General features: G+C 37.8%; 1 protein-coding gene across 1 annotated transcript in view; it reads left to right on the top strand.

Moving 5' to 3' along the window:
• P3H2 (prolyl 3-hydroxylase 2) overlaps positions 1-21,065 on the top strand; it is a 159,432-nt gene that overhangs the window by 114,900 nt on the left and 23,467 nt on the right. The window contains exons 2-8 of the mRNA XM_027586902.2: positions 4,744-4,896; positions 5,908-6,097; positions 11,678-11,809; positions 14,009-14,151; positions 14,481-14,570; positions 16,295-16,335; positions 17,423-17,517. Coding sequence (XP_027442703.1) covers positions 4,744-4,896; positions 5,908-6,097; positions 11,678-11,809; positions 14,009-14,151; positions 14,481-14,570; positions 16,295-16,335; positions 17,423-17,517 — 844 coding nt within the window. The remainder of the gene's footprint in view (positions 1-4,743; positions 4,897-5,907; positions 6,098-11,677; positions 11,810-14,008; positions 14,152-14,480; positions 14,571-16,294; positions 16,336-17,422; positions 17,518-21,065) is intronic.

Raw genomic sequence — 21,065 nt, 5'->3', positions numbered from 1 at the left:
AAGGGACCTTCTTTGACTAATTTACCTAATAGAGTCCTGCTTCCATTCCCACCCCAGTCAGCTCTTACAGTGTTGTTAGTTCATTTATTTCTTTATAGCATTCAGCACAATCTGAAATTAATTTAATTAATGACTGACTTACTTTAGACTTGTCCCCTTCGATGAGGTTGTAAGGATCTAGAAAGCAGGGTCTTTGCTTTTGCCATGTAGGTATTCTTCTCAACTATCACAGTGTGTGGCACCAATTCAGTACAAAATAAATATTTGCTGAATAAGTGAATGAGTGAAATGAAGAATTTGGGTATGACTGGAGCTCTGGGCCTAATGTGTATTTTCTTGAACAAGAAGGTGGTAAATTATAAAACATCTAGAAATTCTTCTAGGAGTGCATGGGTGGCTCTATCAGTTAAGTATCTGACTCTTGATTTTGTCTCAGGTCATGATCTCAGGGTCATGGGATCCAACCCTGCATCTGGCTCCCTGCTCAGCGTGGAGTCGTTTGTCCCTCTTCCTCCGCTCCCTTCCCCCTACCCCCCAGTGCTCGTGCTCTCTTTCTCTCTCAAATAAATAAGTAAAACCTTAAAAAAAAAAGAGAGAGACGTTCTTCTAGAAACTTTCTGGGAAGAGTTTGCATAATGGCAGAGATGAGGAAGTTCTGCTAGAAAGTGAGTTGAGGCCAAATCCTGGAGGCTGTGAATGTCATAGTACATAATTTCTGGAATCTCTTTTGTGGTCAATGGATAGCTACTGGAGGTTTCTAAACAGTCAATGTGTCCTTTTGAAATGCTTCTTAATAAAGAAGCTATGGGGAAAACTATTAGTGTGTCAAAAGAATTTCATTCACTCACCAGCGGAAAGAGTAACTTGTGAATGTCAGCAGGGTATTGATTTAATCAGCATTCATTTCTTTTTCCATGCAGTATGACTGCCACGTACAATCCTGCTTCTCGTCTGGCGGGAGAAAATGTTTGCCTTAGTTCTTCACAGCCTGAAATGAAATGACCCAGTGCATCTTGAAGGCATTTCTGGCCAGTATTTCTCGTATCTCAACAGACCAGTCGGCTCCCTTCAAAGTTTGATACCATCTTGTCCTCAAATCATTCCCCTTTCCTCAGTTGCTCTTTATTTTGCAAAGTATTTTTCTAATGTATAGAGTTACCCTCTCCTGTGGTTTATTTTATTTTGGTCTTAAAGGAAGTCCAGTGAGGAGCCTTTCAGGGCAGTTTGCTTTTTGTTTGTTTCAGTGAAGTGGTGGGTAGATCCTTCCTTCACTGAAAACTAGTACTTACAAGGCCTTATAATACTCTCCATCCCCAAATATGGCATTATATGCAGCATACACGTGTTCACCTGGCCTTTTCCTACCACTTCAAATATGTCTATCTGATTTCTAAAATAGAGTACAAAGATATCAAGATTCCAGTTAAAATAATGGCTTGTTTTATCAACTTTGGCAGCCAATTCTAGTTTCCTAAACTGGCTCACAGTGATTTAAAAGCCATGACCAGTTCATGAATAAGTTTTATGGTTTAACTTTAAATCATGGAATCTTCTTATTATTTATATTGGGGAAGATGATAGGACGCTCAATACTGGGTTATAAATGGAGAAAACAAAAAAAAAAAAATGGGGAAAACATCAAATATGCAAAAAGAAACAAAAACAAAACAAAACACCAAACCAAAAACCCAACAACTGTGGTAAAATTTAAGAAAAGGAACCTTGTCAACTTGTCAGTGGAGGTTGACAGTTTTCAAGAGTTATTGAAACATAGTCTTCGTTGATAATCAGTATTGGAAGCTCTCAGTGTGAATGGTGACTTTGGAGATGTTGTTATTAAACTGACTATCCTTTTAGTCTAGTAGAGCTTATGAAGCACACTCACATGTAATACACTTTTTGATTTGTGTGCAAAAGCTTTACTTGTTAGAAGTTCTTTTTTCCAGGGCTCCTGGGTGGCTCAGATGGTAAAGAGTCTGCCTTCAGCTCAGGTCATGATCTCCAGGTCCTGGGATCGAGCCCCACGTCGGGCTCCCTGCTCAGCGGGGAGTCTGCTTCTCCCTCTCCCTCTGCCTCTCCCCACTGCTCCTATTCTCTCTCTCTCTCTCTCTGTATCTCTCTGTCTCAAATGAATAAAAAATTCTTTTAAAAAAGTTCTTTTTTCCTCTTTTTTCAGACATATCATAGACATCATCTATATGTAAAGTAGGTGGAAAACAAAGAGACAAAAAAAGTCATCTCATCCCTATTCTCATAGAGCTCTCCTAGAAAAAACGAATATACTCAGGGAGATACAATGCACAGCAGAGTATGATAAGTGCTCATAGAGGAATAAGGATACAATGGTATTGCTATACTTGAATGTAGCTATGGTGCTGAGAAAGGATCTCATAGAGTGGCAGGATTTAGGCTTGGCTTTATGGGATATGTTAGGTTTCAACAAGAGAAAACCAAAGGACAGAGGCTCTCTCAATCAGTGGAACAGGCTGAGTAAAAGATGAAGGTAAGAAAGTGAAAAACATAAGTTTATGTTCTATCAATTTTAATGACTTGCGCTATAGAACCAGAGTGTATCAGTGCTAATCTGTTTTGTTCAAAATTTATAGTTCTGCTCTTAACAAAAGACAGTTTCCACCAACCACAAAGACCTTACTATGTCCTCATAAATTATGTGTCCAGGGGAGTTATAGATTATACCATCATCATTTTTTTCCTTTTTTTTTTAAATTAGTTTCAGAGGTAGAATTTGTGATTCATCAGTTGCATATAACACTCAGTGCTCATTACATCAAGTGCCCTCTTTAATACTCATCACCCAGTTACCCCATCCTCCACCCACTTCTCCGCCAGCAACCTTCAGTTTTTTCCTAGAGTTCAGTGTCTCTTGTGGTTTGCCTCCCTCTCAATTTTCATCTTATTTTATTTGTTCCTTCCCTTCCCCTATGTTCATCTGTTTTGTGTCTTAAATTCCACATGAGTGAAATCATATGGTATTGTCTTTCTCTGACTGACTTATTTCACTTACATAATTCCCTCTAGTTCCATCCACATTGTTGTAAATGGCAAGATTTCATTTCTTTTGATGGCTGAGTAATATTCCATTGTGTATGTATATATACACCACATCTTCATTATCCATTCATCTTATACTATCGTTATTTACATCTTTGAAATGGATAGATCATTTATAAATTGTATTCTTTTGTATTATATTGTTTATTTTTTAAGGATTTTAGTGATTTCTGAAGCACAGTTGTATATTTTACATAATTAAATCCTTCTGAAATCCTATGCAGTAGATGGTAGTGTGGGGTTTTTATGAGCATTTTTTTTTTCTTAAAGGAGAACTGAGCCATAAATGTTTAAATGACTTTTTTCAGGTTTACTTGATCAGTAAGTGTAGACACACACCTAGTTTAGAACCTGTTGTTTTTCTTCTATACCTATATACTCATCACTGTGTAGATGTCCATACAATTCATATTGAGTGAGTGAGAAGTTGAGAAAATGTAAATTAAGAAAGAAACCACATCCAAAATTAGTGATTTTGCCAGCCACAATCGTTCTGGGAGCACAGAATTGAGGACCTAGGTAAAAATGGCAGGGAAAGCTGACAAGGCAAGATTTAATGGAAGGAAGACCAGTAGCTAAGAGTATGCAAATTCAAGGGGAAAAGGGAAGGTTTTACTATTATTAGAAAAAGTTAAGGATCTCAGGTTGGGGAACTCAAGTACTTCTATTTCTTACTAATACCTGAGTGGCGAGACTGTCAAAAACAGACTCTGTTGAATCTGATATGCTGTTCCATGATTTTATGTTTACTTTTTAATAACGAGTTTTCATGTCTTCATACTCCAAAATAGATCAAACGTAATTTGGATTTTACCATGAAAAAGATTATTAATATGAATATTCACTTTTCTGATATGGGGCAAACAGATCTGTCTGTAAACATTCTCTATGTCTAAAGCACAGAGCACAATGTCCTAAATCGAATAAATTTAATTCTATTTTGTTAAAAAATGCATCATTGCATTTACAGAGAACAGTGTATTGTGTGGTTTAGGAGAAGATTTTGTCATGTCTATGTAATGGTTATTAAAAATTCTTCCTTTTGTATTAATGAGCATCAACATTGTAAGTCTGGAATCAAACATTTCAATCAAAGGAGTGTGGTAAAGCATTTTATGTGTTGTATCCAGCATTTCTTATGCATTGGAACAGTTTAATCCTTTTAGTTTGGTATTCTTCACATTCTAAAGCCTGATAAATGTAGTGGAGTGGGAGGTAGGCTCATTCCCGTCCTTTGGAAAGGCATAGGTTTGTTTATACTGCCATTGTCAGGATCAAAGGCAAAAGGAACAAAAAGAAAAGAGAAAATAAAAGAAATGTCAAAAATATGAATTAGAGGTGGCACAGCTTTGGCAGCTTTATGTTTTGATTAATCATGAAACAAACAGAAGCAGAAAGATTCAATTTCCCAGAAATGTAGATGGCTCAAAAAAGAGTGGGAGAAGAATGAACTTGGAATAGAGCACATGTAGCTATTTTCACCAGAACCTGAATATCCACATATCATTATAGGAGCCCTGTTTATTAACCTCCCACTTTATAGTATGGAGATTGCACATAGTGAATGGAAGCTGGAAGCTGGCCCTGCCACTATAGCCATTAGCCCTTGGACTAGTACTGAGCCAGGTTAGAAATGTTTGCCTTCATTCGGTCCTCTTCTTTTCTCCCTAGCTTAACCAGCTGGAAAAGGCAGTGGAAGCAGCCCACACATTTTTCATGGCCAACCCTGAGCACATGGAAATGCAGCAGAACATCGAGAATTACAGAACGATGGCAGGCGTTGAAGCACTCCAGTTGGTAGATCTAGAAGCCAAACCGCATCTGGTGAGTGCTGGGGACCCTTCCTTGCCCTAACCAGAAGGAGCTAGGTGATTCTAAGTTTCACTGGACTCAAAGCAGATTCCTGTGAATGGGTGTCTTAGGTTTATTCTTGATTTCTAATATGGGAACAGTTGTATGCTTTTGGAGTTCTCAGATGAAATATTGTCAATATCAGGGTTGAAAAAATTGAGAGAAGGTGAAAATGCCCTTAGAAAAGCAGTATGATATGGTGAAAAGGAGAACATGATATAAACATCTGTCACCCCCTCCAAACCTCAGAGCTACCTCCAACCCTTTAATTTTTATACATGGGAGTTGAAGCCAGTATGAATTGCTCAGGTCACGCTGTGGTTTCCCAGATCCCAGTCCATTGGTTTTCCATTGTACCTGTACTTTTCAAATTCTGGTATTTTAAAGCTACATAATTTACATAATTTTTCACTTAAATGAAAGCTTACTTGAAATCACAATAAGTTGGAAGGGCTTTTTTTTTTTTTTTTCAATTGGAGATATCCCCATTCCCGACATGTGACTTCCAAGATGATTGAAGAACAGGATAAGAGAAGATTTTCAATAGAAACCTTATTATTATTATTATTATTATTATTATTAAATTGGGCCAGGACTGGAAAATGGATGTGTCATGGCCACCCACATCAATTTACCTGGGTTTTGGTGCATGCCCATACCTATATTCAGATGGGGTTAGAAAATATTGTCTTGCATGTTTGTATTCAGGAAGAATATGAAATTGACTGGTGCCACAGCATTCAGCTTGCTTGGTAACTCCTTTCTTATTTATAATTCCTTGAAGCCAGAGAAGTTACTTTTTATCTCCCAGTAAAACCCTTCATTATTTTTCCACAACGCAAGAGCCCAGTGCCCCCCTGCCCAAATGATCCTGAGTCTGCCTGAATCCTGCTATTCAAGTGCCCCACAGGTGCTCTTTGGAAAAAATAAATACATATGTATATATATATATATATATATTTTTTTTTTTCTGCTTCTTTGCAGGAGAGTTACAGTGCAGGAGTTAAACATTATGAGGCTGATGACTTTGAGCTTGCTATCAAGTACTTTGAGCAAGCTCTCAGAGAATATTTCAATGAAGATACAGAGTGCAGAGCCCTGTGTGAGGGGCCTCATAGATTTGAAGAGTATGAGTACTTAGGGTACAAAGCTGGTCTCTATGAAGCCATTGCAGGTAAAGCTGATTTTTTTCCTTTATTTGTTTCCTGCTCATAGGAAATGCAGTCTGTAAAACTATTCCAACAACACAGAAGTTTAAATTCTAAAAACTGAAAGATATATGTAACCCATCCTATCTCCTGTAAATAAATCTACGTATTTTAAGTTTTGGTGACTGTGCTCCTAAACGTTTTCAGATGCATATGTAAATGTTTCTGTATTTACTTATAGTTATTATTTCTTTTTTTATAAAAATGAGACAGTACTGTGAATACTGATTTTGAGCATATTTTTGTTTTTGTTTTATTTTATGCTTAACAATATAATGTGGACTTCTTTTCATGTAAGTAATACATGTAGATCTACCTTATTGTATTAAATGGTTGTGTGATGTTCCAGTATATGGGGAAAGCATAATTAATTTGACAAGTCCCTTTACTGATGAATGTTAAAGAAGTTACAGGTTTCCATTATTATAAACAATGTAGTAATGAATACTTTTGTATAGTTTTCTTCAGTTACTTAAAAGAGGATTTTATTATCTATGAGAACTTAATATATTACAAAATGTCATTTAAAATAGTAGGTAATGTGAATTATACATTAATTGGGGAGATTAGCTACTTAACCATTTATGGTGGGAAGCATATGAAAAACATACAAAAATAAATTCTATTTATGTTAATAATATAGGTGTGAAAATAAAACTGTTAGAAGAAAATGCAAGAGGGGTGCCTGGGTGGCTCAGTTGGTAGGGTCTGACAAATGATTTTTGGCTCAGGTCATGATCTCAGCAGATTCTCTCCCTCCCTCTGCTCCTCCCCGACCTGTGCATGCACTTGTGTTCCCACTCTCTCTCTCACTCTCTCTTTAAAATGGAGACGAACCATGAGAGACTATGGACTCTGAGAAACAAACTGAGGGTTCTAGAGGGGAGGGGGGTGGGGGGATGGGTTAGCCTGGTGATGGGTATTAAAGAGGGCACGTTCTGCATGGAGCACTGGGTGTTATATGCAAACCATGAATCATGGAACACTACATCAAAAACCAATGATTAACATAACATAAAAAAATTAAAACACAGTAAAAAAATAAAAGAAATGAATAAATCTTTTTAAAAAATGAAGAAGAAAATTCAAGAAAATATGTGTATAATGGGAGGAGAGGAAAACTAGTTCTTAGCATGACAAAAGACAAGAAATATGAGGAAAAAGATAGATTTTACATAAGATTTAAAATACAAAAAATACAAATGACAAGTGGAAAACTTGCAAAACTTTTACAGGCAAAGAGTTAATATCCATAATATTTAAGCAGAACTTGTAAATTATTGTTATTAGTAGTAATTTATTTCTGATTTATTGGTAGTCATAATAATAACCAACATATATATAGCAGTTTCAATATACAAAGCATTTTACATATTTATATATCTTTTAATCCTCTGAACAACTTCTGGTAGGTAGATGGTATTGTTATCCACTGTCTTCTCCTTTTTTTTGATGAGGAATTTATATCTCAGAGCAATGTGATTAAGGTGAAGCTGGGAATCAAATCGATGCTTTTCTCAGTCTAGGGTGCATATTTTAAGGTCTACATAAGTGAAAAATGGGCAAAGGATAACCTATTCAGTAATAAATGTTTCACAAATATCTGCTGAGTGCATATTGAGTTCTAAGTTATAAATATAAAAACAAAAAACAAAAAACAATGTTCAACTTCACCTATAGGTAGGTGTAGAATGGCAAATTAAGGAAGTGAGTTTGCTCTCCCCAAATGCCAGTGTTTTCGGTCTCCGTGAAAATCACCCCTCACCTAGCAGTTCAAACCAAGTCCTAAAAAATTATCTTCCAATCCAACATTTCCCTTAATTCCTATTCTCCTCTGATTCGTTACCAAACTCTGATAGGTACATCCTGAGAGCCTGTAAGATTCCCTGGTTCTCTCCATCCTTTTTGCTACCACCCTGGTTCAAATCCACAGTATATTTTAACAAAGCCACTGTGATAGTCTCCTAGCTGGTCCTCCTGTCCTGATGAGGTTTTACTCTGTAGGCAGACAAAACGGTCTAAAAAAAAAGAAAGTATGTTCACAGAACACCCCCCCCACCAAAGGCTTCCATTGCACTTGGAATAAAACTCAAGACCTTTCATAAAGACTTTCAGGATTATGCACTTGTGTATATTTTCATCCCCTTTCTATTCTCTTCCAGCAACCAACATGCTCTGGTGACCTCGAGCAAATCACTAAATGACATTTGATGAACAGTACTCACACAAATGCAGGGAAATGACTCTGCCAGAGGTCTAGCAAAACAAAACCTTTGGCAAAAAAAGTCCTCAATAATTCAGATATTGGTATTGATTTTAGGTGAAGTAAGTTGGTTTTGTAATTGAGTACGTGGCAACATGGATGACAACTAGGTCATCCAACAAATTGATTTTCAGTCTACTTCTTAATCTAAATTTTGAAAGATGTTTTCTAATTGTCCCTCTCAAAGACCTTAACAATTTATGACCTATATTTTTTTAATAATTTTTATTGTTATGTTAATCACCATACATTACATCATTCGTTTTTGATTATGACCTATATTTTTAAAACAGTGAGTATTATTAATCCTTTTAATCTGAAATGTGATTGATGGATACCAATGTCATTTTTATGTGTGTTTCACATTTCAGCTGTTAAGTATTTCTTTACACTTAATCTTTTATTTGGGAATGCTTTTCCTTTATTATAGTTTATTATCTTGTAGTTGTGTAAGGATATGTGCCCTGTCTCTACCCCCTGCATCTCCTCTACACTTGCCTCTACCAACGGCCACCAAACAGCTTTGGCAAGTGTCCTACATCTGCTTTAGGAAAACTAACTGACAGATTCCCCCAGAATAACATTTAGCAATCTGCTTGAGGTCATCAGAGCATGTTGGTTGCTGGAAAAGAATAGAGATCTCCTAACTAAAGGCTCTTAATACTTAATACAACTATCACCACCATACCCCCACTTCCAATAAAGAAAAGTGATTTTAAAAAAGTCATGGCTCCTGAAGCTCAATCAAATACTATATATTACAGAAATATGGCAAGTCTTCTTGAGAATTTGACAGATACCCAATTTATTATGAGAAGGAAATTTTATTTTATTTTTTTTAAGATTTTATTTATTTATTTGAGAGAGAGAGAGAATGAGAGATAGAAAGCACAAGAGGGAATAGGGTCAGAGGGAGAAGCAGACTCCCTGCTGAGCAGGTAGCCCGATGCGGGACTCGATCCCGGGACTCCAGGATCATGACCTGAGCCGAAGGCAGTCGCTTAACCAACTGAGCCACCCAGGCGCCCGAGAAGGAAATTTTAAAAAGTATTCCCACACAAGTGTCTTGGATCTCAAACTTATTAAATCACAGTAATTCCACAATAACATTTGATATAGAAAGGAGACAAGAAATACAACTTATAAAATGTGTTATCATAACTCTGTAAATGCTTGTCTGGTTCTAAACTGTTCTAAGGGGCATCTGGCTAGCTCAATCAGTTAAGCCTCTGCCATTCGGCTCAGGTCATGATCCCAGGGTCCTGGGATTGAGCCCCACATCTGGCTCCCTGCTCAGCAGGGAGCCTGCTTCTCCTCCCTCTGCTCCTCCCCCTGCTTCTGCTCTCTCTCTGTCAAATAAATAAATAAAATAGTAAGAAGAAAACCCCCCAAAACCCCACAAAACCCCCCACAAAACTGTTCTAAATTAAAAGTGAAATTGGCTTTGGGGCTCGTGGGTGGCTCATTCGGTTAAGCGTCTGCCTTCGGCTCAGGTCATGATCCCGGGGTCCTGGGATCGAGTCCCGCATTGGGCTCATTGCTCAGCGGGGAGCCTGCTTCTCCCTCTGCCTGCCGCTCCCCCTGCTTGTATGCTCTCTCTCTCTCTCTGTCTGTAACAAATAAATAAATAAAATCTTTAAAAATTAATGAAAAAATAAAATATGGAATGTATTTAGGAAGCCAGAATATTTGAATTTTAGAGTTAGATGAACATTAAAAATAGAAATGGCTTCTCAATGCAGTTATTTATTACCGGCTGTGCTCGTTGAAGCCCTAAAGAATATCATTTTGTGACTCTCATTTTGTTACTCTTTGTATATCTTCTGTTGAAAAATATCTTCATTCAGATTTTGGATTCTTATTGGGTGTGTTTTCCACCTCTTCCTTTTGCTTGCCATTTGGAATTAGGAGGAGTGTGTGTTAAAAGGTAAAGAGGAATGCCAATGGCCAGCTAAGTAGGAGAAAACAGTTGAAGGTTGTTTGTCGTTTTCATAAGAAATAAAACAGCTATTTATTGGCTATTTATATAGTTGTTTATTTCTACATGTTAAACAAATAAACAGAACTCTTTCTTCCCCTCCCATCCTCCAGCTGCAGTTAAGAACCAATGGATTGTAAGGATTCTGTTAGCTGTGCTGCATTGGGTTGAGTTAGCCAGGTCATGCAAAAACTGGCCCATTTGCCTACACACCAGAAAACACACATGCCCTTTCTGTTGTGCTCTCGGATCCCTCTTCAAGTCATCAAGAGGCAAGCCAAACTCTGCTTAACAGAGAACCTTTGAGAGGAGGCAGTTGTGGTAAATTAAAGTGTAAAGTCATTAAGTCAGATGGTTTTATCATCATTCTCAAGAAAGTCTGCTCTGCACAAGCATGAATAAAATCTTCTCTTTCTGGAGAAGACTATCTCCATCTTCCTTGTAAAAATCAATGTTGGAGCAAAATGTAGGATGTGTTTGCTTCTCTGGGACATTAGCTACTTTAGTTTCCTCAGCTCATTTGTGGATGAGCAAGAGCCCAGAGCTAAAGGGAGTGTGACAACCCTACACTTGAGAATCCTCACCTGTTTACAGTGAAAAGGATGGGGACAAAGAAAAGGGAACAAAGAGAAAGAGGCAGAATGTGTATCTAAATTCTTGAGCTTTCCTCCATATCCTATTTTAGTCCTACAGTATTAGAATTTCCAATGTTCAGGGGATGGACTATTTTGTAATTGGGTAGAATAGGTTCCTGATAAATAGATGTGTATATATATAGTTTCTATTTCCCTTTTAGGAAAAGTTCTTGAAAATGTTAACAAGGAGAAAAAGCTCCCCGTATGCATGGCAGTCCTTTCTCTCAGCTGCTCCTTAGCATAACCAGGATCTGAAATTCTGATCCCAAGCCAGGTCACTTCAAGCCACCCAACGTACCCAAAGGGAGGCCCCGGAATTCTTCAATAGGAAAGGCATCTATTCAGATGGGCATGGGTGGGCTGAGATGGCCTGTGTCATTTTCAGGAAATGTAGAAAAAGGGGAACAGCAGCCAAAAGTGCTGCCTGGAGGAAAGGCCAGGGGCCACAAGGTTGGGAATCTACTATTAAGTATTCTAGCGATCACTGATCAGGAAGCCTTGGCAAGTCACTTACTTCCTTTGTGAAGGTTTCTGCTCATGAAGTGAAGTTAATGAGATGGCACTAAGAGTGTGGCGAGGTGAGGAATGCCCTGTGTCCCTGGGGCTCTGACCTTGAAGTCCAGACACTCCAGCAGACGGGAGGGACCCACCTCTCACTCTTGTCTTCCAGATCACTATATGCAGGTGCTGGTCTGTCAGCACGAATGCGTGAGGGAGCTTGCAACTCGCCCTGGTCGCCTCTCTCCGATTGAGAACTTTCTTCCCCTGCATTATGACTACCTACAGTTTGCCTACTATCGAGGTAAAGTGTGGATTGTCCCGGAAGACCTTTGGGGAAGGGGTGTCGTTCATCATTACAGACATTGAATTTTCCTCTGCATTTCCACTTTACCACTGAGGCAATAGGGGTTTAGGGTTTTTTTTTTTTTTTTTCTTCTCTCTCATTTCACATCACCGCAACTCAGGCCAAGGAGAGCAGGTGAAAACCACAAGTGGGCAAATGCTGTGATAATGTCCTGAAAGTTTTATTAGACTGACATTTTACATGATTTTTCAACTTAATTTTAAAAGGTCATATATTCACAAGTTCAAAGACCAAATATCATGAAAGCATCCCTCTCTTGCTTTTTTCTGCAACCCAATTTCATGTCCTTCAACCCAGTTTCCGATTTATGTTTATTTAAAACACACACACACACCCCAACTTATTTCGCCTTCTTATACACAGAAGGTAGCATATTATTTACACTGTTCTTTACATTGCTTTCTTCACTTAATAATACATATGAGTGGGGAAGGGGCACCTGTGTGGCACAGTTGGTTAAACATCCGGTTCTTGATATCAGCTCAGGTCATGATCTCAGGGTCGTGAGATTGAGCTCCACATCAGGTTCTGTGCTGGGCATTGAGCCTACTTAAGATTCTCTTTCTCTAATAATAATAATAATAATAAATAATAATAATAATATATCGGGTGTCTGGCTGGCTCAGTCGGTAGAGCTTCTTCTCTTGATCACGGAGTTGTGGGTTCGAACCCTATGTTGGGTGTAGAGATTACTTAAAAATAAAATTTTGAAAAATATTTTTTTAGTAGGTTGGACCTATGAAATGACTATTTGCTTAGGTCAGTAAAGGCCAAATTTTGACAGTTTTGTATGGTTTAACCTTGTATTGGTACATGGAGATCTTCCTCATTAATTTTTCTTTACATCCACATATCGTTGTACTATAATTTATTTTATGTGTCTCCTTACTCATGGGCATTGTGTTATTAGTCGCTGGTTGGTATTTCAGTCAAGGATCAAATGAGTAATATTTTATGTAAGTTAGTTCACGTCCACACATGAATATCTATAGGATGAATTTCTAGAAGTATGATTGCTGTGTGGAATCATTTATTCATTTAAAATTTTGATAGATGTTACCCAATTTTCTTCCATGTATAGTACATTTTTCATTGCTCATCAACAATATATTGTGAAAATTTTAGATATTCCCCAATCCATTAGGTGAAAATTTTTATCTCAGTAGAGTTTTAATTTCTATTTATCTAATTGAGAAAGAGAGATTGAGCATCTTTCCTTATGTTTAAAAGCAATTAATAGGATTGGGATTGCTGAAATCAGTTTTCGATATCATGTTGTCAAACTCAGTATAAAAACAGAATTAACTCCCAAAATTCTGCTCTGCTCATCTGTATTAAATAATGTAAGTTGTCAACAAACATCTTCAGGTGGAAACTTTTAATAATTGATGCAAAACATCTAGCACCAAAGCAGACCAAAGATAGTACCTTTTAAACACCTGAAATCATGTCCTTCCTTTTGTCTGGCTATTTTTTTGAAATATAATTAACACAGAGTGTTATATTAGTTTCAGGTGTACAACATAATGGTTCAACAATCCTGTATATCACTCAGGGTTCATCATGATAAGTGTAGTCACCACCTGTCACCAAACAACATTATTACAATCTTATTGACTGTATTCCCCATGCTATAGGTGACTTAGCTCTGTGACTTATTTATCTTATAACTGGAAGTTTGTACTTCTAGATCCCCTTAATTTCCCCCATCCCCTCACTCACCTCCCCTCATCAGTTTGTTCTCCGTATTTGAGAATCTGTTTTTACCTGTGACTATTTTTGTGTATGCTATTTGGCTCACCTTATCTTCCCTCTTATTCATGCTTAATGCTGACCTCCCACAGACATGTTAAAGTATTTCTTAAAAATCCTCTATGGGGGACGCCTGGGTTGCTCAGTTGGTTAAGCATCCACCTTTGGCTCAAGTCATGATCCCAGGGTTCTGGGATTGAGCCCCACATCAGGCTCCCTGCTCATCAAGAAGCCTGCTTCTCCCTCTCGCTCTGCCTGCCACTTCCCCTGCTTGTGCTCTCTCTCTCTCTCAAATAAATAAATAAAATCTTTAAAAAATCAGTTAAAAAAATCCCCTAGATGGACCTCGCCTGACTCTAATACTACAACTCCTTGGTCTTTCAGTTGGTGAATATGTGAAAGCCTTGGAGTGTGCCAAGGCCTATCTTCTCCTCCATCCAGATGATGAGGATGTCCTAGACAATGTGGATTACTATGAGAGTCTCCTAGATGACACCAGTGACCCAGCATCCATTGAGGCCAGAGAGGTGAGACCAAGGTCCTGAGAAGAAACTGCATTCTGCTAGATGCTCTGGGCAGAATTGGTAAAAATGTAGCACTGCTCTTAAAGATATTTAGCCATTGAGTCAAGGTTCTAGAATGCAGTTCTTTTGTACTTTAATTATTAATTCCAGAAGCATATTTTTTTCCTACATGAGAGCTTGTGAAAATCTGTTGAGATGGAGACTTTTTTGCAGCAGTGAATATTTTTTAGCTCATTTGTCACTGTCTATTGAAAAATATTTCCACTCAAACATTTATTATATTTCTTAACTGTTATTTAAATATAAATTTTCATTCGTTTTTTTTCCTCTAGGATTTGGCAATGTTCGTGAAGCGTCATAAAATGGAATCAGAACTAATAAAATCAGTTGCAGAGGGTCTGGGATTTTCATACACAGAACCGGTAAGAGCAATGATGGAAGAGGAAATGTATTTTAAAAGAATACTCAGTGGACTTCTTATTTATGATTTTATTTCCCAGCTTGATTTATTGAAGATTCTTTTTTTAATTCCATTTGCCAGTTTTATTTATTTATTATTTTTTAAAACAATTATGTTCAGTTAGCGAACATATAGTTTACTGAAAAGCCTTATCTCCTGCCTTGTATTAACAAAACCCGGGGAAGTGGGGGTGGGTATTTACTCAATATATGATAAACATTAAAAGACTTTAATAGATCTCCATATCACTGAGATCCAAAGTCAAAAGCAAATATATCTGGGGGGAAGAGAAGTGTTTTGTACCTGATGCATTTGCCTCACAATTGTTTTATGTCTTAAATACTGGATACAACATTTTGTATTTCTCTTACATGTTTTAAAAACTAAAAAGACTTCATACAAAACAAAATCAGTCTCAATTGTACTATTCATCATGCTGACTTTTCTCCACTTGTCTATGGAGGCTTTTAGTCATTCCTCATATGAAGACACACCTTTTGCCCAACTAGTACTATGGTATAGATAGATTTCTATTCTGATTTTTATTTAAGGTATCATAAGCGATTTCTACATTTTTACAGCTTTTAAAATGATTTTTAGCTACATATATAGAATTGTTGTGCAATAAATAAACTCTTTTCCTGACACTGAATATTTGATTTGTTTCTGATTTTTTCTACCATATTTAATGCATGAAGCATTTTCCTTTGTATTGAACTATGCCCTTTGAATAAATTACCAGGAATGGGATTATTCTGCCATCAAAGGATATGAGAAGTTCTAAAAAGTTCTTGAAATTGCTTTTCTAAGGGAGTTTTCGGATACCTTCACTGGTTCTGGAAATGCATAAAAGTACCAGTTGACAATAAACATCTCAGCAATGAGAAATAACATTAAAAAATCATTCATATTTCTTATGTACAAAATGGTATATCGTTGTTTTAATTTTGTATTCCTTTGATGACCAACAAAAATAAACTTTTCACATGTTGTCATTAATTACTTTTCCTGTGATTTGAATTATCTGGACCTGCCTTTTTTTCATTTATCTGTTAGTTAACTATGTGTTCTTCATATATGTACCTATCATATGTTTATAAAAAGCACTGTTTGTAATGTATCTTATTTATAACATTTTTTCATTTCTGTCTTAGTTATGTCATGTTTTTATTGGCATATTTTAAAAATTAGGATAATTTTTAAGTATACTAATTCTCAGTAACATTTCTAATATGCTTATACCCAGCCCTACTTATTATTTTTTTAATTGCATTCTCCCAGGAAACTTCAGAAAAAGTTACTTTATGATCCTACACAGATGATTAATCAAGCTGAACTTTTTTGTTTGTTTTATTCACAAAACATAAGGGAGTTGGACTGAATGATCTTTTAAGTGTCCTCCTGACACCAAATTCCAAATCACTTCTTGGACAAAAAATATAAATACTTAAGCTAATTCCATGCTATTTTTGAAAACCCATTTGTGCATCATTTCTTCTTTGCCAAAATTGCATTGGCTTTAGCTCTTCTTTTTATTAATTAAAAAAGTATTGTTTCTTGACACAGTATGCAAGTTTCCTAATGTTTTAGGTCTTCTGAGTGTTTTAAATGTATATTTTCTTTCTGTGCATTATGTTTTAGTGACAAAGCTACTGAGTTTGTTTGTTTGTTTTTAATTTAAAACAGAATTATTGGATCCGATGTGGAGGACGCCACGATGAGAATCGGTGAGTCCTTCATTCAGAATACAATCTGTTTACTTCTAATGAGAAGAAGTACTTAGAGTCATACCCACTAGCAGGACCTTAGCTCTACGAAATAGGTAAAAACAGATAGTTAAATGAGTTCCACACTGGGAATTAGGAACTCAGCCTTCTGGTCCCCACTCTTCCTATATACTTCTGTGTGACCTTGAGTGCCTTGTCATCCTTTCCAATCTTACGTTTTTCCTCCAAGTAAGGGGTTGGATCAGGTGATCTCTAAAGGTGACACATTCTGTGGACTCTGTTTTTGATTAATAGAATAGAGCTTAGTTTTTTCTTGTTAATGCTGAATTCCCTTACTACATTTGGAAGCAGGAAGCTCAAAGAGTTTCACTGCAAGCTAAAATATCAGGTGTCATTAACTCAATCAGAAAGGAAGAGACCTCATTTTTTAGAATGATAGAAGTAAAAAATCAATTTGCATGTTATGAGCAGTTTGAGGAATCATAGAATGTCGGAGTTACATGTTTGAGCTGACCTGGTCTAGCCTGTACATTTTCAAATTCAGAAAGTGAGCTTCTGACAAGGCAAAGGACTCTTTTAGAGTGTCACCACAAGGGACTGGTGGATCAAGATCTTCCTCTTCAAAATCTTATGGTCTTTCACTAGACATCAGGGCCTCATCCCTGGGTGGCCTAAATTTATTACAAGAGAGCCAAGAGTGGACACGCACAGTTGGATTTGTTCACTCTGTGTGTATTGAACGGATATCATGCTGTGATTTGTATGTTTGCCAAGTTTGAAACTTGTGTCTTCTTTCTTGGAATAGTAAAGAAACACTACCCGAGGTCATGGGTTATTTCAGTTCAGTCATTGTTTGGGATGCACTCTATGCTCAAGACAAAAATACAACACTGAGCGTTATAAAGATGCACATGATAATTTTTTTCTGCTCTTTGGAGACTTAATTTCTAATCTCAGTGGGGTGAAGTTATGGATACAATTAACTGTAAAAAAAAGGTGCTAAGAAGACTACCTGAGTAAGGTGTCCTTTGTCTTTGAACATCCTCATTCAGTGAGAAATTCCATTTCAACTGTTTTTAATGGGCAGGGTCCCTTCAGGAGTGAACGTGGAAGGGGCAGAAGTTCATGGACTGTCAATGGGGAAAAGGTCATCACCCAAGATAGATCGAGACTTAAGAGAGGGTAAGTATCTGTGCACTTTTACTTAAAGGAGGGAAAAGAGGAGGTGGGAGTTGGCTAGTTGTTATTTAAATTAAGGAAGAGCTCACTTTCTCTGGAAACTAAAGAATAAGATTAAGTAACTACATTTCGTAACGTTTTGAAAGCAAGGCTTAAAAACAGTATCTCAGATTTGTTTATCATCGCCTTTGGTTTCCAACAAGAGTGCTTCCAAATTCGCTCCCTCATCTGTTTCCCACAGGAGTTCTGTGAACCAGGCAGGGACTGAATGATCAGTTGAGTACCTGAGGTTTGGAGAGGTCACGGGGCTTCTGTCACCTAGTGAGTGAGTGCTAGCTAGTGCGGAATAGATTGCACATCAGAGGAACTTGAAGAGATAGGTCACATGGATATTAGATGAGTTCATCTACAGTGCTTGAGGCACATATATCTGAGCAGGACTCTGAGGGATAAGTAGAATTTAAATTGAATTGACAGAGGTGTGGAGGGACCCATCTTAGTGGATAAAACAATGGAACAAAGGCACAGAGATGGAGAGAGCAGAACATGATATACTTACGTCAGATCAAAATTCGCGGAAACATATGTCGAACGTTGTCAAAAGTAGTTTCTAAATACAGCTAAACATTGTTGTAATAATAAATTATTAGCAGTAGTGGTACTAACTCAGTAGTGATCCTTAACGATTATTATGGTATCTGTATATTTTATAATTCCTCAGGCAAATCTACACACACTCCATTTGAATACTGGAAGCATCATGCGAGACAAGTGCCTCCACTTCACAGGCAAGAAAACTGAGGCTCACAGAGATATAGTGACATGTCCGGTGTCTCATAGCTCATAACGGGTTGAGCAGGCATTCGAACCTAGGCTTTTGAATCCAGATCCCATTTTCTCCTACTCACCTGGAGATGGAACATAAAAGTGTCTAGAGATCCAAAGTGTACCCTTTATTGATTAAATAATGGCAAGATAAGAAGGTTTTAGAAACCTGCATTGAGAAGGAGTACAGTACTCCTTTCCCCGACAAGAGAGTGTGTCAGCACATTCCTCCAGCTGATTTGAAAACTTCTGGTTCTCTACAGCTCTCACATTTCCCAGCCCTTTCCTTCCTCAGCTTCTAAGTCAGTTTGAGGCAGTAAACAGGATAAAATGCTCATCTAATCTGACCTGGACCTCAGTTTGTAGCCACAAAGCCCAAGCTGTTTTACAAAGGCCAGAGAGTTTCATGGTCAGCCAGAGTTCGTGTTGCTTTTTAAGCTGAGAAATCACCTAGAAAGTACGTGCCAATAAGCCAGCACTTTGCTGTAAAGGTTTGGGAAACTCCAGGATGGTTGCCAGATGTCAAAGCTTTTTTTTTTTTTTTCCCCTGGCTCCCTGGGACTCTGATATACAGCAGCTGACTAAGAAGACTAATATGAAGAATAGAGTAGGAGACTACACAGGATAGGGAGAGACTGTGATTGGCTGGGCACCAAGGTCTATCATTTCTGTAGAATTTGCTTAGTTGAATGGGTGACTGCATCTTAGGATGTTCTCTGGAAACCACTGGAAAGCCTTCTGTGGAGTCACGAGAGATCTGAATAGTTTCTAAATTAAGAACAGTGGTAGACAGAGCCAAATTTCCAACCAGAAAACACTTTTTTATCTTAGTCTGGCTGAAAGCAGATGTCAGGGAGGCAAGAAAGGGTGCATGCTTCACAGAGTAGAATATATTTCAGCTTTTGTGCTCTTCCACAAAGGGATTGTCATCTACTCTGGTTACCTAACAGTAATTAGTAGTATTCACACTGGACGGCTCAGAAGCATTACGGGAGTGACCCAAGACCACGTCCCAGACGGACTCCAATCCACGGAATAAGCATATCCTCAAACCAAAAACACCCATCACTTATCCATTCTCTTTTCAACTGCCAGTTTCCAAAGGTACTTCTCCATAATCATCCCAGTCAGTATAGTAGAAATCACATTGAACTTGGAATCAGGAATCTGAGTTTCCAGGATTGTTAGTCTGATGTACTTGATGTGATGGACACCTGGAGACGTGAGGTCTCTGGGCTCTGTGAGCCTCAGCTGTAAAAGAAGGACAGCGACCTTTTGCTGAGGAACGGTGTGAAAAGTCTTCTGTAGACCATTATGGGCTGTGCTCACATAAGGACTTGTTACTTAGCACATGCCTGTTGTGACTTGTGTCACTCTGTAATATTTATGGTAAAATGCTGCTTCTTGCCAGGTGAGCCACAGGCGGTGAGCACAAAGGAGTATTTTCCTAGACGATCGCTCTTTATTGCAACTGGAGAGTCCGAGCCAGGCACATACTTTATGAATGAGAGAAGAGTTAAGTTGTTTAGCTAAATCTCCTTGAGCTGTGGTTAGGAGTTGGCCGAAGCCATCAGATCAGGCCCCAGGAACCACAACTTATTGGACTACAGTTTTATTTTTATTTTAATGTTTTCCTCTGTCTGGTGTGCTGCTAGTCATTTGTAGGCTGGTAGAGGTGAGTGTTTCAATGGCAGGGTTTGTTTTTCCTCCCCCTCCTCCTCCTCCTCCTCCTCCTCCTTCTCCTTCTTCTTCTTCTTCTTTTTTCCTTTTGGTTGGTGGGTGGGTAGTTGGCTGTGGTTTGTGAAATGCATGTGTGGGAAACCTCTGTATAAAAGTCTATGCTCAGTGGTGATTGTGTTAACTACATGAAAGGCAGGTTTCTTGCAGATTCTGCCTGAAGCTGTGAGTGGGTAGGTAGTTAGGCTCGTGTTGCACTCCGTCCCTTCCCCTGATCTTAGTACGTTCCATGTGGTGTGACTGGAGGAATTGGCAATATCCCAGTAGCCTTTTTTAAAATATACTCCTTTATGCTTATTAAGATGCTTCACTCAGAACTTAACCCAATAGACCAGGCATATGTTACTATAATACTAAATAATCAACATAGTAATAGCAAATACTTATACAGAACGGTAGGCATTTTTCTAAATGTTTTGGTTGTAGTAACTGTTAAAGTTGTCTTTTGAAAATAGGGTAATTATATTTGAAGTTCATATACTCTCAAGAGAGGAAAGGAAAAAATATGACATAGTAGAAACCGACCCAGTTTACTAAACCCTTGGTCTGTCATCCATTTCTATTTGACTTTTATATTAGAAAATGCTTTTCAGTGAACCAACAAGTATTTTGTCTTTCTTGTTGAAGGAACATCTCTTTTACTTTTCTAAGTGGGAATGGAATACGCAGTTTACTTTTCCAAATATTTGAGAAACTGCCTTAATTTGGCTATGGCTCTTAATCAGCTATATAGATTAGAGCAACCTTTCCAAATAACCTGTGTTTTATGTTAAGAGGTCCTGTTGGGGAGAGGGCGAGTCTACTGTTTTTTTATTGCTACCAAAAAAAAAAAAAAAAAAAGGAGCACAAATGTAGCAGCTTACAATAACATACATTCACTATCACCCAGTTTCTGGGGGTCAGGAATTTCGGGGTAGCTTGATGGGGTCCCTTGCTTCAGGGTCTGTGACAGGCTTCCTTCAAATTGTTGATCAGGGCTGAGGTCTCTT

The sequence above is a fragment of the Zalophus californianus genome, chromosome 1 (assembly GCF_009762305.2).
Source record: "Zalophus californianus isolate mZalCal1 chromosome 1, mZalCal1.pri.v2, whole genome shotgun sequence".
In the NCBI taxonomy this organism is placed as follows: Eukaryota; Metazoa; Chordata; class Mammalia; order Carnivora; family Otariidae; genus Zalophus; species Zalophus californianus.
This window is presented reverse-complemented; position numbering and strand designations above follow the sequence as displayed.